This window comes from Rhipicephalus sanguineus, chromosome 4, assembly GCF_013339695.2.
Source record: "Rhipicephalus sanguineus isolate Rsan-2018 chromosome 4, BIME_Rsan_1.4, whole genome shotgun sequence".
Classification (NCBI taxonomy): Eukaryota; Metazoa; Arthropoda; class Arachnida; order Ixodida; family Ixodidae; genus Rhipicephalus; species Rhipicephalus sanguineus.
In genome coordinates, this window is record NC_051179.1 from 153,393,302 (window position 1) to 153,415,654 (window position 22,353).

The 22,353-nt window shown below is 48.9% G+C and overlaps 1 protein-coding gene across 1 annotated transcript in view; it reads left to right on the forward strand.

Moving 5' to 3' along the window:
- LOC119390817 (uncharacterized) overlaps positions 1 to 22,353 on the forward strand; it is a 281,919-nt gene that overhangs the window by 223,292 nt on the left and 36,274 nt on the right. Inside the window, exon 6 of the mRNA XM_037658520.2 lies at positions 1,583 to 1,648. Within this exon, the coding sequence (XP_037514448.1) occupies positions 1,583 to 1,648 (66 nt within the window). The remainder of the gene's footprint in view (positions 1 to 1,582; positions 1,649 to 22,353) is intronic.

Here is a 22,353-nt window from a genome sequence, read left to right on the forward strand (position 1 = left end):
CCTGATGAACGAGCTCCTCGTGTGTGTGTGTGTGTGTGTGTGTGTGTGTGTGTGTGTGTGTGTGTGTGTGTGTGTGTGTGTGTGTGTGTGTGTGTGTGTGTGTTGTGTGTGTGTGTGTGTGTGTGTGTGTGTGTGTGTGTGTGTGTGTGTGTGTGTGTGTGTGTGTGTGTGTGTGTGTGTGTGTGTGTGTGTGTGTGTGTGTGTGTGTGGTTACTGCCTTGCAATGGCTTTTTTTTTTTTTTTGATCTGTTGATACTTGCCATGGCCCGGCCGTTCCACGGACTTCGTCGTCGAATAGGTGACCCGATGGATGTTCACGGTAAAGTGGAGTTCCCGTTGAGGGAATTTGCCGTGATGCTTCGCTTGTGATTGTACCTTGGTAGCACGCAAATATGCTTCTGTGCGGAAGGATATACACGCGGCCAATCTTTCCGGCTTTGCTGTGACGTCTTCTTTCAGTGCTGAGATTGTTGTGATTTCTCGCAAGCGCTGCATTAACCTCTTGAGATCCCAGCGCCAATTCGGATACTTTGCTTTCAGTCCTCTTCAGAATTAACTCGCGAGCGATTGTGTAATATTCGTCCTCGACATATTGTCTGATGCATGTCGTTAAGAATGGAAGCGCCTTCAAGCGCATTACTCTTGCCACATTTTGCAAAAGATTGACTTCATGTCACACACACTAGGAAAAGCGCCCTCCGCAAGTCCTCAGGAAAATCCATGGTGCAGCTTCAACACGCGGGCCGACCACGTCGTTTTAAAACGTCGCCTCTGTTGTTTCGGCCTGTTAAAACGATTTTCGCGACATTGATTTTGAGGAGACTGCTACATTATCGATGCGCGAGGAAGGTCTTGCCTTTACCATCTTTGTTATATAAGCAAAAGATGAGGTTTCTCACGCTTATTACGTCATATTTCGCATAATTGCAACTAACTTACATAGCAATGTAGGCGTGCACAGCGTTCGGGTCGGCGAGGAGGTTAATATTTATCGCAGTCGGCGATACGTCACGACACGAAACATTCGGCTTAGTGCGCGAACTAGCCGCAACCGCTGCGTATGCGAAATGGTCGAAAAGTGTGTTTGGATACTCGTCATTATGGAGCCAGTATTGCCGAGAGCTAATCACAGCGTGTATATAGCATTGACCGCAATTCGCGTGCGGAGGTATATAGGTGACTGAATGCCCGTAATGATTTGTCGCTGAAGGCAACAGTGACCTTTACAGGTGGTGTATTACCATCAGTCTCATTTCGTTTTTCTAATGTTTCTTGCACTGAAGGCATATCACCTCAATTATTAGAAAAACGGAGTATTCTTTTTTTCTCGAGTTGGGGAAGTTGGAATGCGCAATGCCCATGCATGTCTCCAGCTTGCTGTCACTAAACCTCGGGTCTCAAGATTGCGGCGCTTGCGCGGATGACTGCGAAGTGACATTATTTCTGTATAATAGACATTCTGCGAGCGCCTGTACAACGACGTTTTCCATTGTTAACGATGCGCTACACAGTAATGCATCGTCGAAAGAGAGAGCGGTGAACAGTTTTCTGACTTGAATCTTTTGTCGTCTGTCTGTTTCAGAGGTTTCAGCGTAACATCCAGCAGCGGGCATTACATTTTCAAGCCGGTCTCTGTGCAGGCTATGTGGTAAGTGCGACGATTGTTTTATTGATCTGGACCTTCGAACTTTTCGGGTTATACTTTACCATATACGTTTCGAGCCAGCCTACACGTTTATATAAGAAGGAAGGGTTGAAATAAATAGTTCGGGCCTGCCGGGATGTTACGGTACACCCTGCCGGTCCATGTCTGACACGCAGCAGGCGAAAATCTGCGCTGTCTCGTTTCACGGAAGGTGCAGCTTGAGACAGATTTCGAAACAATGGAAGGCGGAAGTGTTGTTTAAGTGACCGCGTTTGGTACTAACTCCCCGTATTCTGGGATTTCCGTCCACTCAGTACTTCATCTTGACTTGAGAAAGTCGATGGCAACGCCGCTTCTTCACAGAAGTGCTAACTGCGCTCCGTGGACGCACCCTTGGACGCACCACGCGCGGTAATTCTTGAAGTATAACGTCTTCTTCAGTTGAGGACGCCGTGCTCAACTCGGTGGAGTTAAGGAACATCTTCGAGTCGAGGATCGTTAGTGAACACGGGAAATAAATCTTCCTGTGGACAGAGCCGTATTGTGCGAGATTCAGGAACGTCGTTTCCCGGGAGGTACAGACCAGACAGGCGGGGTATAGGCCATGAATGTTGCGATTCATTGCATTGCGGTCCAAGGGTTTGATATCAAGGAACTGAACATTCGTAAAAGCCTTATATACAACGCGCGCCGATTCCGCGGCGCACGCGCGTTCGAACGTTTTTGGAGGGTTTTTGTTCAAAGAGACCCAAGGATTCGTCGGCTCGTGTTGGTACGCTGTAATCGCTAAACAGCGCGGACAGAAAACGAAGCAAGGCAAGATTGGCGCTGAAGTTCGATTTTCGAAAAAAAGATCGGCATCGTTCAGGCGCGAAGGGCTCCGGCAGAAAGGAAAGCATAAAGGTAGCTATGAACCAGCAAAGATTAAAAAAAAAAAGTGTCGTAAGAGGTTTCTCCGTGGGTTATTCCGAAGGCCATTCGTCTGCTGGGGGAGACCAACGTCAGCGGTAGTTATTGACTATGGCCATACAGAAAGAACTGCTGTTTTGGTTGCAATCGCTGCCGCTTTATGGCCCGACGAAATTCGTCGACCGTCATTCGTTTGAATCGGGAATTGATGTGCGCGAGTTGTAAGCCAGCTGAATAAGGACCACAAAGGCGGGTGATCCGCTGTATGACCCTACATCTCGGTCTCCTATTCTTCTCCTTCAAGATGCAGCGAACAAGAAAACTGGTGTATCTTTAGTTACTTATTTTTTTATTTTACAAAACTACGACGTTGGTTTCGCGTTCAATAACCATGGCGCGCACGCACTTGGTCGGATGTGCTCCAAAACCCAACTGTATAGGGATCCTGCCCGCAGAGATTCTTTCGTCGCTATTGTGCTTCCATGTAGGGGGGGGGGGGGGGCACCGCGATGGTTTCAGCAGGCGCGATCGATAGGTGATTGTTTGTGTGGGTCCTTGACGCGATTGTCCTCTGCGAGTTGAACGGGAGTTTGCGGTCTGTGTCCTTGGCCGACGGCGTCAGCCCGAGCGCCTGTGCACAGGAAGTCACGTATTGTGTGTGCCTCCTACTGAGGACCACGACAGCCTTCAATCTTCGGAGGCATTCTTCGGAAGGACAAGCCTTCACTAATCACCGTGTCGTCCGTTCATCGTGTAGGGCATATGATTTGAGCAGCATTACTATGGAGAACATCCTCATAAGCGTCAGTAATTGGGTAGTTCTCGGTCGTTTCTATATAGATCGACCTGTTCGCATGAGCAGCACGAAAGATGCCCATCAAGCAAGTAGGACACCTGAGGCAGTCGAGAAACGAGATAGCGTGAGCACCCTTAGACTTTCCGGACATTTTGCGAGCATCTGTATGACAGCACCATTACTCGATTGGAGGTCGCACGGCCATTTCTGGTCCGTTTCGAATATGCAAATTCCGGCGACGCTCGTTAATGTTAGCCACGTTCCTTTTCCGACGAACACGTTATCAATTCTTAACTTCTTGCCGGTGTCTGTGACCAATGGCGTAGTCTGAAGGAGGGGAGGGGTCAAACCATCCGAAATGTTTCAGTTTTGCATGTGTGTATATTCACGCAACACACACAAATGCATGAACGAATAGACATAAAGGTTGTCCGAGTCCGCTATGAAAAAAAAAAAAAAATTCAGGCTAGACTCATAATTGGGACACAACGCGTATCCGCATCTAAGAGAAAAAGAAGCGTTCAACGCCCGCCTATCTTGCGACATCGAAGGTGGCTGTCGACCTTGAACCCTTGTAACATAGAGCCGGCGCTCGACTCACCATGTTTCGTGCATGCATTACGTTTGAGTTCTCCTCTATTTCGAGGCGCGGTTCCCGCCGCTATATACTTTGTAACGAGACGTCCGCGGAGCTGCTGTTTTACGAGTGCACTTTCTTCGAGCGACCCGTTGCGTTTATTTGTCTCCGCGTGCGCTTTCGCGCCGCCTCTCCAACACGACCGCGCATTCGCGGTCGGTGGCACTCGTGTGACACCGTGGGAGTGTATCCCGGTCGCGACCTCGGGCGAGCAGCGCCCGAGGGCACTCTGCGTTGATGGCGACGTAGCGGCGCGTGGAGAAGTGCCACAAATCAGACCCTTTAGTGGTGGCCGTCACGCTTCGTCGCTGTGCAAGCTCTCGCGGTTCTGTAGAATCTGTTTTCTTGGCACGTGGCGGTGGAGTGCACTTAAACGGGACGAGTCGAGAGTTGTGTATTTATATGTATGTGTGCACTTGAACCTGGATGCGTTCGACTGAAGGGTTAAGCGCCCCCGTGTTTAAGAGGGGCCACGGACCTCGCCAAAAGCCGCCATGCTTTGTTTTGTCTGCTCTGACAGGCCTCGCGAACGCCTTTGACCTTGATGTGTAAGAAAGAATACTGCACACGCTATGCACGCTTATGGTACACATTTGTTGGCGTACAGTGCAAATTAAGCTGATAGTGTAGGGTTAATGTACATGTAGCATATATATGAGTAACTCTACGCTGACTCGCCAGGCGCCGGCGTAAAGATCAAGGCGAAAGGTGTTGTTGAACTTGAGGTATAGGATCGCTGACCTAAGCACTTTTGTGGGATCCCGTGAGCGAGAGGCATCGTTCGCACTGCTTGGGCGTAATCCGAACTAGAGCACTGCACGGGCCGTGATTCCTGGCCCGGGCCCGGCCCGGGCCCGGAACTCGTTCAAGCTTACCCGCCCGAACCCGGCCCGGTGACTGAAACCGAGAAAAAATTCGCCTACCCGGCCAGGCCCGGTCTGACCGCAGATCGGGCCCGACAAGGGCCCGAGCCACTAATCTAGGTGGTGTTGACCGAACAGGAATTCGATAGCAAGGTTTTTTAAGTCGCAAATATCTACGCTTTTTTGGCGCATGTTTCGTTAACAATAATGCTTTAACCTACGGGAATTTCTTTTAAAAAGGGGCTCACGGTGAAAACAGTTGAGCAAACATACTGGGTACAATGAATGTTTGTTCAGCAGTGGTACACTGAACCTACTTTTTCTGCAGATACAATGGGGATCATCAAGGGAGTTTTGTAGCAGATAATATTATAGCAAGGAAAGTGATTTGCAGCATAAGTTCAGTTTCAATATGGAGCGCAATAAAAACAGAAGAGACAGAACAGAACGCCCTCTTCACTTTGTTTTGATTGCACTCTCTGCTGAAGTTTAAAGCATGCCCTAACGACAAAAGTGATCGGGTGCCCTTCTGGATATGTAGCACCTGTGTTCAGCATAGTAGCACCTTGCCACAGGAAGAGAAATACAGGAAGAAACCAAATTTATTACGTTGCTGTAAATACACAAACCTATACATAAAAATTTTAATGAACCGCGTGCACCACGTGTACTTTTAGAAACAAGTATAAGCAGCCAAAAGGAAGTAAAAAACAAATTGTCATAGCATTATTTTCATATATCACACCGCTGCTAGTGTATGCAGTCGATAAGTTTTTTGTATCACCCGGCACGGAATTCGTAATTGTCTTTTTTTCAAGCCACATATTTCGTCAAGCGAATATACCTTGCCCCACGCCTTGTTTAATGGACCTATGCTATTCCTGCACATTACAACGCTGTTGCGGCAGTGCCATGCAGCTCTCGCACTAGTTATATAGCGCAGGGGTCTCAAAGTCATGTGCGGGCACTCCCCCCCCCCCCCCCCCCCCCCCCTCTTCGTCACTGTCCTTTCCCCTGCGGGAGTAAATTTTCGGGAATGCGGCCCGTTAGCTGGACTGTGGTTGAGACCCCTGATATAGCGGAACAAGACGAAAGTTCAGAAATTAACAACGTGGGCACAAAAAGCAGGCTGTGAACGTCCATCTCGCGTCACATAACTACTGGAAGCCGTGACGGAACCATGGAAAGAGAAGGTGTCTTTAAAAGAATTCCATGTAGCGAGACTTCGTGCAGTCCTTTTGTTTAAGTTCTTTTAATTATGGCTCAAAACTTTCAAGTACGTTTCCCCGCTTTAGAGCTCTGTGATCGCTCTTGCGGTGATAAGTTAGAGGTAAAAATTTATTATATTACATTTATTTCTGCGATTACAGAATAACATTTCAGATATAAAATAATAACGGATGCAAATAAAGCACAGAATAGCGATATATTAACCATATAAGCGCCTGGTCTATTCCCTACTCGCCTGTTTCAGATAAATCAAGTAGCCCCATATGCTAGAAGCAAAAAAAGTTCATTGCTTGTCCCTCATAAAGCTTCTCCAAATAAATTGCCGCACATAAAGAATAACGCTTTTTAGATAAAACGTGAAACGTATATGTATGCACACCTATGTGGAACTAACTTAAAGTGACACTGAAGATAAAAACGATTGTTCTATTATCAGTAAAGTTACTCTTTTATAATTCAAAAATCACGACGCTCGCCGCGTCGCGTCAAGGCTCTTCTTGGTAAAGGATGAACAGCACTTAAAGAAGATGCGGGTGACGAAGCCACCTTGAAATTTGCGCAGCAGACGCCGTGACGTCATAGATTCTGACGGTCTCTACTACGGCCTACGTAGTTCCTAATCGGTAAAAATGAAGTACACTGACCTGGGAGGGGTCCATGGACTCAACATACCAAGTTTTAGGAGATTTCGTCTAGCAAAGTCCCCGAAATACGACAAATTCAGTTTCAAATCCGTGACGTCACGCGCGGAGATGTCAGGGCGAAATTTAAAAATGGAACTTTGACCTTGATTTTCTCCTAAATTAATAAAGTCATAATGGTAAAATGAATGACATTCGAGTTCTCAGAGTACACTTTATCAGTCTAAACCGATTCAGTGCTTCACTTCAGTGTCCCTTTAAGAACGTGGCAAAGTCCAAGCCGGGCCCGACCCGAGCCCGCCACCTCAAACCCGGGCCCGGCCCTAAGCCCGGAGCCTCAGGCCCGAGCCCGGCCCGTGCCCAACGTGAAAACTACTTTACCCGGCCCGGGTTTTCCGGTAGGCCCGAGCCCGCGCAGTGCTCTAATCCGAACTCATCGCTTCAGAACAACGGTCGGCTGTGCGCCGCTGACATCTGATTGGCATCGTCTGAACGGTTCCATAATTCTGTGGTCGACAGATACAACAGTTTCCCAACACATTGAAAAATAAATAAATAAATAAATAAATAAATAAATAAATAAATAAATAAATAAGTAAATAAATAACCAAACAAACAAACACTGTTGGAAGTTCCTATCGCACCTCCTCAACGGGGATTTGCTTGAATACGTAGAATTCATCGACAGCGCGCAAGAGGCGTGCCCATGCTGCTTAGAGAAAAAAAAATGGGGAGGGGCAAAGCATGCAGGGAAGGGTGTTTCAGCTCCGCTAACGTGAAGCCCGTAGACGGGCGAAGCATGCAGTGTGCGCCGGTGTTTCGCACAGCAAAATCACTTCTGATGAGCCATGAGAGACAGAAGAAAGATTAGACAAAGAGACGCGCTGTCCGCTTTTAGTTAGCGTGCACGCTGCGAATCTTTATTGATCAACTACACACAAGAGAAATCTCCCAGCGGCACTACATTGCTGGTCAAGATCCAGTTGCTATATATACGGGGTGGCCTGTGAACGGTTTTGCAGCGCGAGCAGTCGTTTTTTTCAAGAAACTCGGCTAGCAGACGCTGCCTGCGTTGGCGTTGTTTCTCGCTGGCGAGGGCGCGTTCTCGTTCCTCGCGAGCTGGTAGTTCAGCGTTCATCGCAGAAAGAGCGTTTCCATAGTCAACGCGCGCCGTTCGCTCTCTCTCGCCACACGGCGAACGCTGAGGCGGTGGCGCCCTCTCTTGCGCTCAAGCAAATGAACAGGGCACAACGACGCTTGCAAGCAAATGGGTTACGACGATGCACACGGCGACAGCAGACGACGATGCACTGCCTACAAGCGGAGGCCCTTAGGTGCTTCGCGCCTAAAATCCGGCAGATCCCGCGCGCACTGTGGGAGTCGATGTAATGCGATGCAGTCAGCAAGGAGCTGCACACGTCGCTTTGTTTGTCTTTGAAGCAAATCAAGTCATTCATGCCATGACATGTAGTTCACTATCGCTTGTTTGTCATGCATGCATGCATGCATGTACAACCTGGTATTACCACCCTAATGAAACGTATATTCTGGCACATACAATACATACCTGTAATTTATGTTCGTCACGCACTCATGTCATGCCATACCAATTTTGGTATATATCCAGTTCACAAAACGGCCGGAAGCTCACCAAGACGGTGTCTTTTAAATCATCCCGTGCATGACGTGCATCTCATGATTTGCATGTTAGGACCTGCCATTTATGTTCGTCATACAGTCATGTCACACCATAACAATTTTTGGTGCGTATCCAGTGAACTAAGCGGCCGCGACCGCTTCGAGGCTGTGTCTCATGTAAAACATCACGCACATAACGTGCATTTCATTATTTCCATGTTACGACCTGTCACGTTCGTCATACAGTCACGTCGCGCAATGCCAATTTTGGTATATATCAAGCTAGCGAAACGGCCGCGAGTGCACCATGAGCGTGGCATGTAAGTCATGCCGTACATCACATGCATATCATGATTCTCATGTTGACGTATGTAATTTACGTTTGTCATACAGAAATGTCTCGTCATGCCCATTTGGTATATATCCATTCAATTAAACGGCCGTGAACGCCCCAAGACCACGCCATGTAAATCATGATATGCATAACATACATATCATAATGCATATCATGATATGCATCATATCATGATTTGCACGTTACGACCTGTCACTTATCTTCGTCATACACTGTTGTCGCGCCATAATAATTTCGGCATACATCCCATTACCCAAACGGCCACGAGCGCACCTAGGTGGCGAACAGAATTGCGGCTTCCTCGAAAGCGTATTCGCTCATGAGCCCGTGCGACAGAGAGAGAGAGAGAGAGGCGCCCTCCGTTCGTTCGTTCCGGAGTAAACTACCGCACCCGTGTTTATGTTTTTGCGTCCCTTGGGATACCGACGGAATACCGGGCACGTAAAACTTGCGCTCGCTTTTCACCATGCGCTGTACAGGCACGGCCCACGCGCTTGCGGAATGTGCTCATTCGTGTTTCGATCCAACCGCACAAGATCGGATTTCGTGGTTGTTGTTGTCGGGCCTGTTCGCCACCCCTCTTCTCTGTCTCTTTCCAAGAATATATATATATATATATATATATTTTTTTTTTCGCGTCTGCGAAGTACCGGGTTGGCGATGATGAATGCGTGATCATACCCTTCGCAATGGGCTGCAGGTGTCACTTGACTTCAGGTCAAAGTTACTGGATGTTAGTAGCGACATCAGTTGTGACGCTTCGTCTACCCGTAATTATAAACACATTCTGGCGCGGGCGCCGAGTATTATTGAAGTAGACATATTCTGGCTTGAGCGCCGAGTGTCAATGAAAAAGAAAGAAATGCTTAAAATGCATATTCGCAATTATACCATGCTGCCGAAGATTTGCACCAGCGGTGAAGCAGTGCATATCTGGTTTATAACAACAGAGAGCTGAGCTAGTTGGTAAGTATTCATTCTAAAGAGACAGGACGTGCAAACACGGACACAAGAAAGAAGTCAGGAGAGAAGTCAAGAAAGAAGTCAGTGACCTGACTTCTTTCTTGTGTCCGTGTTTCCACGCCCTGTATTTTTAGAATACATATCTGGTTATCGCACTAATAGTTGTGTGTTTACCCGGTTGGCCTCGGCGCACGGATTCTAACGTTTACATTTACGCTTCCGGCAGACTGGTAATACGCAACTGCTTAAGAGTTCTCGGACACACCAAAACTATCTTGTTCCTGAAAAACCGTCTGCTCTTATTACCTTATTGTTGAGGTACCTCAGCGAAGCACTTGAAACTCAGACAGAACACTTCTCAAATGGCCGGCGATATCATGCGACTATTTTTTGTTTTGTTAGGTATGATAACTAATACGGCATCGGCTTACTTTGCTATGAGGCTGGCTGCTGGATCAGCGTACCATCTGCAGTGGGCCGATACTTGAGAGATAGCGCAATAATATTGAACTGACAAGTTTTCTCTGGTGAGACTTATCAAACTGACGCACCAGCCCCTGGAAAGGCCGCATATTGTTCATTGAAATAATTGCGTTCTCGATTACGCATGCTTCTTGCACTGAGGGCATTCTGATACCGTTTGTCGTTTTACTCCGTAATATCGTATGCTATAGAGAGAACAGACTCGGCAACCAGAACTCGCTCGCGTACACCGTTCAGTGAACTGACTTTTAGCGCGCTGGTGGTTCGCCGAGCTAAGACTCGGCGAAGGAGTCGAAGAATGCTATTGCATAAAAAAAAAGTGCGGAGAGGGGCAGGCGGGGAGTTTACATGCCTAAGTTCACATACACACACATGTTTATATTCTCGCTCGTTTCATTCCAAGCTTGTTTCAAAATCTCCATCTTTAATTTGCATACATTTTCCTATTGGCGGAAATGAATTTTACAGTGCCTTGTACAATATGTTTGTGCTGTTATTTCTGAACCCCCCCGCTCTTCCGAAATGTTCCAGACTACAGCCTGTGAGGTATGTGTATAAATAAATAAGCTAAGTGTTGAAGGTCTTGACGTCTCGAAACGCGAATAGTTAGCTAGTGTAATCGGGGAACCTGTTCGCCCCTTGCGGTGGCTGGTTTTGCTATGCACCGTGAGCTAACGCGACAGCTGGTTTCTAAGACGAGGCAGAGAAAGCAGAACTGCGGGGAATTTAGAGTCGAAAAAAAAAAAAAAATCTCGTCCTACATAAATCAGTGAGCAAAAAGCGTACGCGGTCCGGTTTTTCGATGCCATGTGGAGAGACCCGGCACGGTTCACCGAACTTCTACTTTCTGTTGCCTCGACGGTGGGAAAAAAAAAAAAAAAATCGTGCTCCGTGCTTCGCCTCCGCTGCCGTCACCGCGACCTTGCAGCTTCTGCGACGCTTCCGTGGTGCTGTGCTGTCGCTGCAGCCCTAATCTCGCGAGCTGTGCTGCTGCCAGCCAGCCGCAACGAATGCAGCGCGGCGCTTCGCGGGGACGTCCTTCTTCGGTTTCCATCTTTGCACGGCGCGTCTCTTATGCAAATGAGCCAGCCTTGGGCGCACGCCATTCTCTTCTTCCTAAGTGGTCGTTATATAGCATATCGCGTGGCCCGTGCTGGCAGCTGGCTCGTCGTCTAGCGCTTTTCCTTTCTTTGTGGGACGATAAGCCGATCGCCTTGAACTTACGGGGCTCTGTGGCGAGGACTCCTTGGCCGACGCTTCTGCTGCTTCTATGTATTATACGTCTTTACGCAACTGTGCGACTTCTAAGGCTTTGAAGGCGACGAGGCCTGGGCGCCCAACGCGACGAGCCTTGTATATATGGCGCGCCGATCTATCATCCGAGAGCGGCGCATCGGCGCGTGCATATAAATGTGTTAGCAGTTATTACATTGTGCAGACAGTGCGCTTTTGTTCGAGCTCGCGTAGGCGGGGGTCGTGTTGGCTGTATGCTTCTTCGCCGTCTTGCAGGATGTGCATAACTGCATGTAGTTAGCGCTTATGGTATAGCTAGCTAGCGCGTATTGTTTGCGAGGGAAATGATGGCGGTGCTAAGGAGGTCGCTGCAGTATCGACGTCTCTCCGCGCTCACACCGTCGTTGCCGAGTCCCCATGGTTTCGTCGTTTATATACGTCGTGATTTATCGAGGCGAAATTTCCTTAGATGCATCATCACGCGAAAAATCATGATCATGTAATGACGTCGCGGGTCGCATGATATCATCACATGACGTCAGGACGTCAGCACATGACATCGTTGCTTGCTGAAAGATGGGCCGATCCCGGAGGCACTACAAAATCACGTTGGCAGAAGGTATAGTTCTTTTTTTTCTGAGGGGAGGGGGGAGGGGCAACGAAATAAACAACTTTTATCGATAAACAGTTACGTAGGTCCTAGCAGATGCCGTCCAAAGCTATGACGGCACTGCGAGCTGGTGTGGGAACTTCGATGTGGCGTCGCCGCCTGTATTTTCTATTTGTGTGTTTTCTCTCTTACCAAGCGTCTTATTGTGGTAAGAGTGGTGGTTTCTTTATTGTGAAATTATCATTTGCTATTACGAGAAAAGTCGTTCTTTCCCTTTAGTGTCTTTTGAGAGATTCATCTAGCCCTCGCACTGGAGCGTGCAGATCACCTAATTATTCGCAGAGGGCACGCACGTACCGTTGCGTCTGAGAGATCGTCCGCACTTTCCGCATTCCGAAAAAAAAAAAAAAAAGGTGTTCGCCGCGTCAAGAAAACGCTTGTTTTTGCGACGCTCACTTGCCGCATTCCAGGGCCAGTCATGGTGCAGCGGCAGCCAACTTCGGACAAGTGATTCGGGTGGTGCGGTCAGCGACATGCCTCTGGACCCATGGGAGGAGCGGGAGGAGCGCGCACATGAAGCCTTTCGTAGCGCGTTGTCCGCGCGAAATCGCGTGGCCGTGACGGGACACGGACGACAAAGCGGCGTACGGGCCATTAATTTGCGGTCGCATTGTTGTGTCGGGGAATGTGCCGCCGGCGCGTACCACGTTTTTGTCTGTTGTTGGTCCATCGGGCAGGACAAAGGGACGCGGCGAGCTAACGGTATGTACGCGGCCCGGAGCGTGACGTGCTTCGCTCCTCGCATTTGCCACTGGGTCGCGGAGTTTCCAGGGTGCCAGTACCGTGTACACAAGGTCGCGCCTTCACTCGAGCCGCGCGTTTCCCCCCTCCCAAATTTCTCTCTCTCTCTCTCTCTCTCTCTCTATAAGGTCTCAGAACGAAAGCACGACGATCGTTTGTTATCAGCTTTTGTCTCGTCACGCAAATTTCGAAGTTGCTGCGGCCGTTCATCCTCCCTACCGCGCCTGAGTTCTAACCGTGGCCTAAACGCGCTCCATGCATGGAGTTCGCGCCCAAGGTGACAACCGTACAAAATGCAGTTGAGCCGTAACTGCTGCTTCATCGGGCAGGTTGAAAACGCCTGCTCTTGAAAAAAAAAAAATGCAGGTCACCTATATTTCACTCTATCTGGTGCATCGTGACTTTCCACATATATAACTCCCTTTGCAGGTATGCGTGAACTCTCTTTTAGAGATATATAACACCCTTTAAAGATACAATTTAGCTCTATTTTGGAGAGCCGCGTCTCCCACGACTCTCCTAAGAGGGCGTAATGATCGCCAAAGGAGAGTTGACGTGTGTATATATGTATATATATATATATATATATATATATATATATATATATATATATATATATATATATATATATAAAGAGAGTAATATATTTGGCAAGTGACGACTCACCACGCAGAGTAACTTGTAATTTTTTTTTTTTAGTGCTTAGTGTGTGGCTGAGCATGTGGATATACGTGAGTTTGCGTGCGTGCGCCGCAAGTTCTGCTCTGGGGCATGGATGCGGATTGTTGGCTGCCTACTCCAGCAGCGAAGCTACATCTCCAGCTACTTGGAACAGAATGGCGGTGTCACCTTTTCCCGCATCCTTTATTTTGCCCCGTGTCCTTGTAGGCTAGCAACGCTGGGCGCGCAGCTGGGGTCATTTACATGTCTGTAAATGACCCCAATACTAGCCTTCGGCTAAGGGGTCATACAGTGTTTGCAATCAATATGTATTTATTTTCATGTGAATAAACTTCAAACTTCAAACTTCAAAAAAAAAAAAAAGTACGCATTCACACGCCTGATCCACTGTACTTCGCGTCAAGCTCACGTGGTACGACGAGCTTGTGCATGCACAGTTCGCCCGCTCGACTATAGAGCCTGCGAGGCAAAGCGCGACGTCGCTTGGGACGCCCTCCCGCCATGCTTTCAGTGAGCACGTCGTGTGTGGTCACCTCCGACCACAACTTTCTTCGGTGTCTCATACCGCAGTTCTGGCAGATGTCGAAGGAGTTCCATTATATACGCGTACAGCTGAGACGTCGACATCGGTACGCGTCCTCTTCATCGCGTTCGCATATATAAGCGTGTGTGTACGCGCTCTTGTTATTTCGCCTGTTTGGTACACGCGGATGAGAGGCCTCGTGCACCCGTGACAGGGGACGAAAAGTGTTCGCGCAACGCGTGACACGTTTTGACATCCGCGTACGTCGTCGTCGTCGTCAGGAGCCTACAGGCGAAGGCGTAGATGGAACTTGGAAGCACCTGCCATGGAGATGTGCTTTGCGTGTCTAGATTGTGACATTGTCGTCCGGCGCTTGTAGATCTGCGGCCCCTCGTCGTGGTTTTTACTGCTGAATGCGCATTGACCAGCAAGAGTTGATGGATAAGATTATTCGAAGGAGGCATGCATACAAAAGGAGGGGCAACAGTTGTGGCTTCGGAGAGTCAAGTAACTGCTTGTTCTGCTGATTTCCCAAGGAAATATCAGCGGAGAAATGATGCTGGAAAAAAAAAAAAAAGACGCCAGGCCTGCGCGGTAAGCGCAGCACAGTCACAGCGAAAGCTCGAGGAGCGGCATTTCCAGAGCCCGTTATGAACTCTCTTGTGGCTCCTAATACAAGTACACTAGCAAAGTACCCACCACGACATTATTCGTCATTCTGCGGAGAAGCGAGGTACCAAATGTGCAGTTTCTTGGTGCGACGGCTGATGACGATGAAGAATTATGACTGAGCCTTTTGTAATGGGTTGGAAGCTTTAAAAGACCCACTAGTTACGTAATTCGCGTTGTGTGACGCCCGGTCGTTATTTCACTCTCCCACCACGCTTTATAACATACGCCATCATGAGAAAGAGATAGAGAGAGGGAATTAACTTTATTGAGCCCCTGAGGAAATGGATCATGGGAGCCTTACGGGCTTCCTTGGCAACCAATAGAAGTGCGCTTGCGAACAAGCCACTACGCTATAAACCATCATGATTTTTGTGAAGTAGGGAAGCAGCCACTATGCAATCTTTCGTCATTCCGCGGAGAACCGTGGTACCTGCTAAACACCTGTACGCAATATGTGCACTTTGTTGATGCTGTGGCTGATGACGATGAATAATTATGGAAGATCCCTTTGTAAAGGGTTGGAAGCATTCAACAAACCACTCGTTGCGCAATTCGCATTGTGTGACGCTTGGTTGTTATTTTATTCTTCTACCACGCTACATTACATATGTTAATGTGGTTCCTTCTCGACATGATGCCTGTATAGGGTCTTTCTGCAAAGCATTTTCAAGCGCCGGCATAGCTCTGAGGTAGAACACTGGGATCCCAAACAGAGGGCCCAGGTTCGAACCTCGTTCCATTCTAGATTTTTTTTTCTTATTTCGTTTTTTCTTTTCTTCTTTCGAGCAATAGTGGTTACGGACACCGGCGGCGGCGGACAACTAGGGCGGCAAAAACAGCCCTTGTTGTGATCTCATAACAGCTTTCGGTGTAAAAAGTAAAAGAAAGCCTACGCGGACATGTACGTGGGACTAACAGTACGTCACGAAGGTAGGCACTTGGGGCTTTTTGTGGCATGAAATAATAATGTGCAGCGTGGAAGATTAATGAAGAACAGGCAGGGGGACGGCGCATCAAAACGTGTGATGTGTTTAGGAGATACTTTCGCGCCACCAGCGAACTGTCATCCATACTAGTCGAAAAAGCTGTTAGCTGCTGGGAGCCATACTTATATACTTGTTTTTGCCCGAGCTCTGTTGCGTCAGGGTTGACCTTTTCACGCCTGATGGAGCAACGGCGTTGTTTATGGCTCGGTTGACAGGCAAAGATGGAAGGAGAGATATGCTTAAAGGGAGCTGCGCGTGTGCATTTCGTCATTACGGCTATTCGAACTTTGCAAGCTTCCGTGGCATTTTGCCAAACGTGAGTGGGCAACACCCGACATCGTGTTGAGCCAGTACACACCTGATTGCCTTGCCTCGCCTCGTCAAAGGCTTCTTCACACGCATTCGGCTGTAAAGAATCGTTTCACGTTGTCCCGTGCACGGAGTTCCGCACTGGCTATCGACAGACTCGAGTGTCACGTGGCAGTAAAGCAGTAAAATTTCATACGTTGCCTCTCATTCGCTGTGAACAATGGCTCTCTCCATTTTCATGCCATCACTTCGTACGTCCAATCTCCCACCACCCATTATACCGCTATTGGCACTAATTTCGCACTGATTGACAGGTATACGAGCGTCGCCAATTTTGTTCGTACATCCGGACTCCATTCTGACGCTGCTTGTCCTCCGCGTGAACGTATTTCTTCTGCACGGTTCTTCGGTCGCCGTCGTCTTCCTCTTTCTGCGCGTCATTCTTTCGTTCGGCGCTTCCTCGTTTCAAACTAACCGCAATGCCCTCGCAGTTGCTTGCTCCGTGGCCCCGTGTTCGTCGACTCCCGGGGCTCTGTGCCAAGGGCCTTCCGGCGGCGGCGGCGCGGGCACAGGGGCCGCCCTTTGTTCCCGTGGCGCGCACGTCCGGCCTTTCGTCTCGTTATTTTGTGATGCTGCCGCCGTCGGTGCGCGGCCCAGGGGCGAATGAATCACGCACCCTACGCAGCGACTGTCTGCTGCTGCTGCTGCTGCTGCTGCTGCTGCCGCCTTCGGCACTGCGCAGTGGCTCTTGCACGTCGTGCACGCGTGCAGCGCGGAGAAGCCTCCGTACGTGGCAGTGACTTCTCTCAGGCGACTGGATCCCGTGCCCTCACGCTTACGAAACTGTTCTGTTTGATGGCGTTGTTCTCGATCCCGTGTCTTCGAGTCGGGAAAGGCTTGCGTTCTTGCGGAGCTAGGTAGATGACGGCGGTATAACCTTTTAAGTTATAATGATGACCATGACCTTTTTTTTTAAAGTAGCGTTACTGTTGACGTCACGATACCCAAGCTCACGTGGTGAGAATATTGAACATCGTACTTACCGTTACCTAGTGCAAGAAGTTGGAAGAGGTTGTTTTCTTAGCTTCGTAAATTCCGCTGGAGTTCGTTAAACTTTCGCGGAGAGGCGGGACTTTTCAGCACCTTCTGTTCCGTTCTGCGTATGGCCTTTTCCTGTCCTTTACTCCTTCATCCACTGACGGCCAACGTTCGAGTGTCCATTGCTTCAGCTAGACAGTTACACTGCGACCATAATTTACTTTTGTTTCCTCATTCTTCGCCCCTTTTTGTATGTATTTGCTCAATGTCCTGCCCAAGCCCCGGTGTTTTGTATATATTTCACCAAATTAACATCTACTTGCTACTACTACTACGGTACAAGCTTGTACGCTGTATGACGTCAGAATTTTGGCGAATTGAGCCTGTTGGTTGATCATCTTAAACACCTCGCAGCGCAGGAAAAACAAGACACAAAGAAAACGACACCAGACAACATACGAGCGCTAACTACCAACAAAGGTTTGTTGAACATCACATGCGTATATATACCGTGCTCAAGCACCGTCGCACATGCGCACACTACTTTCTTAGAAAGTACAACTCTTTATCTGAAAGGTGTACAGAGGGGGTGCTGACACATGCTGAACTCAATGAAGATATTTTTTCTGCTTCTATAATCTCGCGCGTCAGCCTAGCACTACTTTTGCTGACAACAGTACACTGTGCGAAAAGAGGTTCACAGCCACAAGACCCGCATTGCATTGCCAACCAGCCGTCACGTGCCGTTTTCTTTACATTTTGCGCATGCTCTTTCAAACGTTCATTTAGACATCGCCCTGTCTGCCCTATGTACCACAGGACAGCGGAATACTGTAAACTACATTCGTAGCGCAGGCAACAAATGACGTCACTTTGAGCAGCATGCACTGTGCCTACGTGCTATATCTTGTTACGTTTGGCCTGAAAATTCATCGAGGCAGACGCCATTGAGCGTACAGCTGTCTACCGGAATGCTGTCTCCCCCCCCGTATCGGCGCTTAGACGGAGGTAGGAATGCCGATTCTTCCTGGAGGAGCTTTTGCCGGGCGAGCGGCCATGTCGCCGTGGATGGATTTCCCAGAAAAAGGACGTCGGAATTCGGAGACCCCTTTTTGGCTCGTTGTTCTCTGCGTGAGATAGCACCGCGTAAGGGATTCTCAGCCAGCCACTTCTGCCTTCTACCCTACCGCAGCAGGAAAAATTAACCCGTGCCGGAGGGAGCGGTCTGCGTGTTTTCCGGAATTCGACACACCCGCTTTATCGTGCGTTTTGGTCAGCGTGGGACTGCGCCGTTGAAGACTCTCCCATCAACCCAGGTGGGGCCTTCACCAGTGGCAGCCATCATTCAACGCTTCTTCCAAGTATTACTGGCAGTAGGAAGCGGAGGTCATCGGCCCTTTCCCCTTTGGACTGAAACTCCTCGCCGACCTTCTCACCTACGAGTCTTCGGGGCGTGGCGAGTGTATTGTGTGACTCTTTGCCTCCTTTCGGGAGGCCGGACGCCAAGACGACAGGTCACCGGATTGGCGGGAGACGCTGACACCGGTTTGCCCGTGCTTCTGCAATGACGGTCTCGGGGCTATAAAAGCCGAAGACTTTTGACGTTATTTCTCTGCTCTCTTTTTTCACTCCAATCCTCTAATGATGTAAATAAACCTTCGTTCCTTCTTGAAAGAACGCGCCTCCTCACTGGAAATCATCGGCTATGGGGACGGACGGCGGGAGCCAGCTACCGTAACGAGACACGCCGAACCCCCACTCCTTACAACTGGTTGGCAGTGGTGAGATGGACCTTGCGACATGGTGCTGCGTTTGTGGTGAGTGCTTGGTCTTTGCTATGACTTTCCAGGCTTCATTTTGCGTTTACACTTGAGTAGTGTAGAAGCTGGATTGTGTTTTTGTGGGTTAGGTAGATCACCTAGTTATGCGTAACGAGTGAGTTTGAGGGATCACCTAATTATGTGTGAGCAGGACCAAAGCAAAGCGGCAGTCATGGATTTGAGGACGATGCTGAAAGATGAACTTTTGTTTGTGTGCGAACATCTCGGCATCAAAGTAGAGAAAAAAATGGCAAGGACGAATATGTGGAAGCTGATTATTAGGGAATCCAGTGAGGAGGACATTAACTGCGCGTTAATAGCTTTCAAAAGGTTTGAAGAGCGAGAAAAAAAGAAAGGAGAGAGAAAAACACGAGAAAGAAAGAGAAGAACGCGAGCGAGCCTTAGACGAAGAGATTGAAAGGTTGGAGCGTAAAGTTGAGGCAATGCGGCGAAGTCAGACGTCCGCAGAGGTTGCGCACGAAAGGTGCGAAGAAGTGGCGAGTGCGGTGCACTTTAAAACCACAGAGAAAGCCGCTTTTTGTGAGGTACCACAAGTGAAAGGTACGCGTCTCTACGAGTGCGACATGCGCACGGAGCCTTCTGCGGAGAAAACCGAGAGACAGGTCGCGGATAGTGAAATCACGCCTGATAAATGTACGTGTTTCTCTGATTGTGCGAAGGCCGAGCAAATAGAAGACGAGACCGCGGCTGGTAGGGAGACTGAAAGGATTCCGAAAGGCATTCCGTGTGGGACCGAGGCTGGTTCCAGCCGCCCTAATAGGGTCATCGAGGAGTTGGAGACTTCCCTCGCACCCCAACACGTGAATGGCCTTCCGGAAGTCGAAGGAGAAGAGGACAACGCTAGTCCTAAACGTAGCGGTGACGCGACGCTCCAGAAAGACAGTACTATCGGAGAGGGCCTCTCTAAAAAAGTTCCTTTTGATAGCGGAGGAAATATCCCAGAGTGTGAGAGGGTAGAGAGCCATACTGTCGAGAAGGGCCCAGCTGTAGTTTTTGCAAATGAGAGCACAGATCAATTGGCCCGACAGTGCAACGGAGCGGAGAAGTCGAACGACTTAAGCAAGAGAGAAAGCGGCGCACAAGCACCCATGAGCTGTGAAAATGCCGATGTCACAACCCAGAGTGAAGTCCACCGTAATCTGGGAAATGTTCGCAAACGTCGCCGCAAAAGAAAAAAGCGGACTCGTGCGGCGCCGCGAAGTGTTGAGACAGGTGGCACATGGCAGAGCGAAACACAGGACAGGCTAGCGGGCAGTTTGAGAAAACGCCCTTTGAGGCGTACAGTTGGGTGCAAGCGACCGCCGCAGCGCAGAAAGAAAAAGGACAGGTCATCGGGCAGTTCAGGGAAACGTCCTTCGGGGCGCGCAGTTAGGTGCAAGCGGCGAAAAAGGGGAAGCAGGGGAGAACAATGCGCATCTCCACGACGGAGGGTGCCTTCGACAGGTACAAGTTTGCGGGGACAACCATGTCAAGGTGTTCCTAGACGCAAGGCAGGAGGAGCAGAGCGCCGAGCGAGAGCAAACAAAAAGAGAGGATTGCCACTCTTTCTCCCGCGTTTCTCGTGTCCCCTTCGCCTTCGTGAAGGAAACCGTCGGAATTCCCGAATGAGGCGTGACGGAGAAGTACAGCTAATGGCGCGCGCTCATTGTAGTCTCTGGCGATCTGAAATGCCGCCAAGACCGCGACCGCCACGAGTACGACTAAAAAGGGGAAGAAACCTGTAAGCTTGTCGGAGAATGTGTTCGTCAAAAGAACTTTTTTTTTGTAAGGTTATTCTAGTTTGATGTAGTGTTCTTTTGTTATCTCCGCGACTAGTTTGTTTAGATAAGCAGTTTCTTACTTTTGGTATTTTTAAGCGATGTATGTGTTCCTTTTTTGAGCCTATAAGCATTGTGCGAAATAGTTGAGGGCGCAATATTATGAGTAACTTGTGCGGAAGCAGTGATCCGCACGGAAGTGAGCTGACCGCGTAAGATCGAGTCACGGTAGTCATGTGAGAAAATTGGTACGACCGCTAATTATGAAGCAGTGGTAGCGTTTGTCGCGCGGAACCGAATTTCACTTGTTTATGTTTTTATGTATAGCGCGAAGTAGTATACTGTCACCCATTTTAAAGGAGCAAATGAGCAATTTTGAGGAAGGTTTTAGAGTAAAACCAAAGCGGTTTTTGAAATGCTCAGGTTTGGCGCTGAATGCGGCTATTTTAGTGGACCACTGTCAGGATTGACAAGCATTTGGGGCCGGATATTCAGCACGAATCTAACGCAGATTACGTCAGGTGCTCCCGAGGTGTACGGCATCAAGAGTTATTTTCTTTGCGTGTTGTTTTTCGTGAACATTTAGGTTCTGTCGCGCCTTAAGAGAAGTTTAGTTACTAGGGATGTGGCGTATGGCTAATTGTGTGGTTTAATGTTTCAGCGCTCTATGAATACGAGCAGTGTAGAGCTAAAGAGCACAGCAGAGCGCAGTGCGTTCTTTATCAGAGCGGCTCTCAGGGACGGGTAGCATTGACCACACGAGCATGTTAGTACGCGATATTTATTCCCTCTGTTTTGTTTACTATCATTGATGGCTTACAGGTCGTGTGATCACGTAAGCTGAGCGTTACGCTTTACCGAACATTAAGGATAGGGGCACGTTTCAGACAGTTGTATGACGCAGCTGAATCTGTTGTGAAAGAGTGCGAGTACGTCAGGTTGTGTCTCAGGTAGGTAATTGCGGCTACGTTTTGAGTTTGTATTGAGTGAGCGTAGAGAATACGCACAGATATCTTGTGTAGATTGTAGGCAGCCTTCATGTGAAAGATGTGTTGTTGGTTATTTTTTCGTGTAGTTAGATATGAGGAAGGTAACGCTACACATAGCAGTGCAGATGGTAGGAGCAGACTTGTTTTAAAATTGGTTGTTTCAGGGATCTAGAGCCAGATTATATCTGCTTTTGGTGTTGTTTTGCTTGGACGGCCAAAATGATCTATCTTGTAGGCATCTCCTCATCCATGAGTGTTGTAGCTTTGGCGGCACGAAATTCTGCCAAAATTTTAGAGTAGCGGGTTTTTCATTTCTTTGTGTGTCTTGAGAAGCCTGGAGAGTTTTTAGCGAGTCGAAGGCGCTTGATCGCGGCGTGGCATTGTGTTGTGTGGTTCGCTTTGCTGCTGTCGATCATTGTGAGGTGGTTTGGGAGTTTGTTGCGAGTTCGCAGTTGCGGATCGAAGACAGGACGTCGTCCTCATCACCAGCCTCTCTCTTCGTGCCCAGCGGTTGTGAGCGCTGGCCAGCCGAGATTTTCCGGGCGGCGGAGGAGCTGTTACGTTTGGCCTGAAAATTCATCGAGGCAGACGCCATTGAGCGTACAGCTGTCTACCGGAATGCTGTCTTCCCCCCCCGTATCGGCGCTTAGACGGAGGCAGGAATGCCGATTCTTCCTGGAGGAGCTTTTGCCGGGCGAGCGGCCATGTCGCTGTGGATGGATTTCCCAGAAAAAGGACGTCGGAATTCGGAGA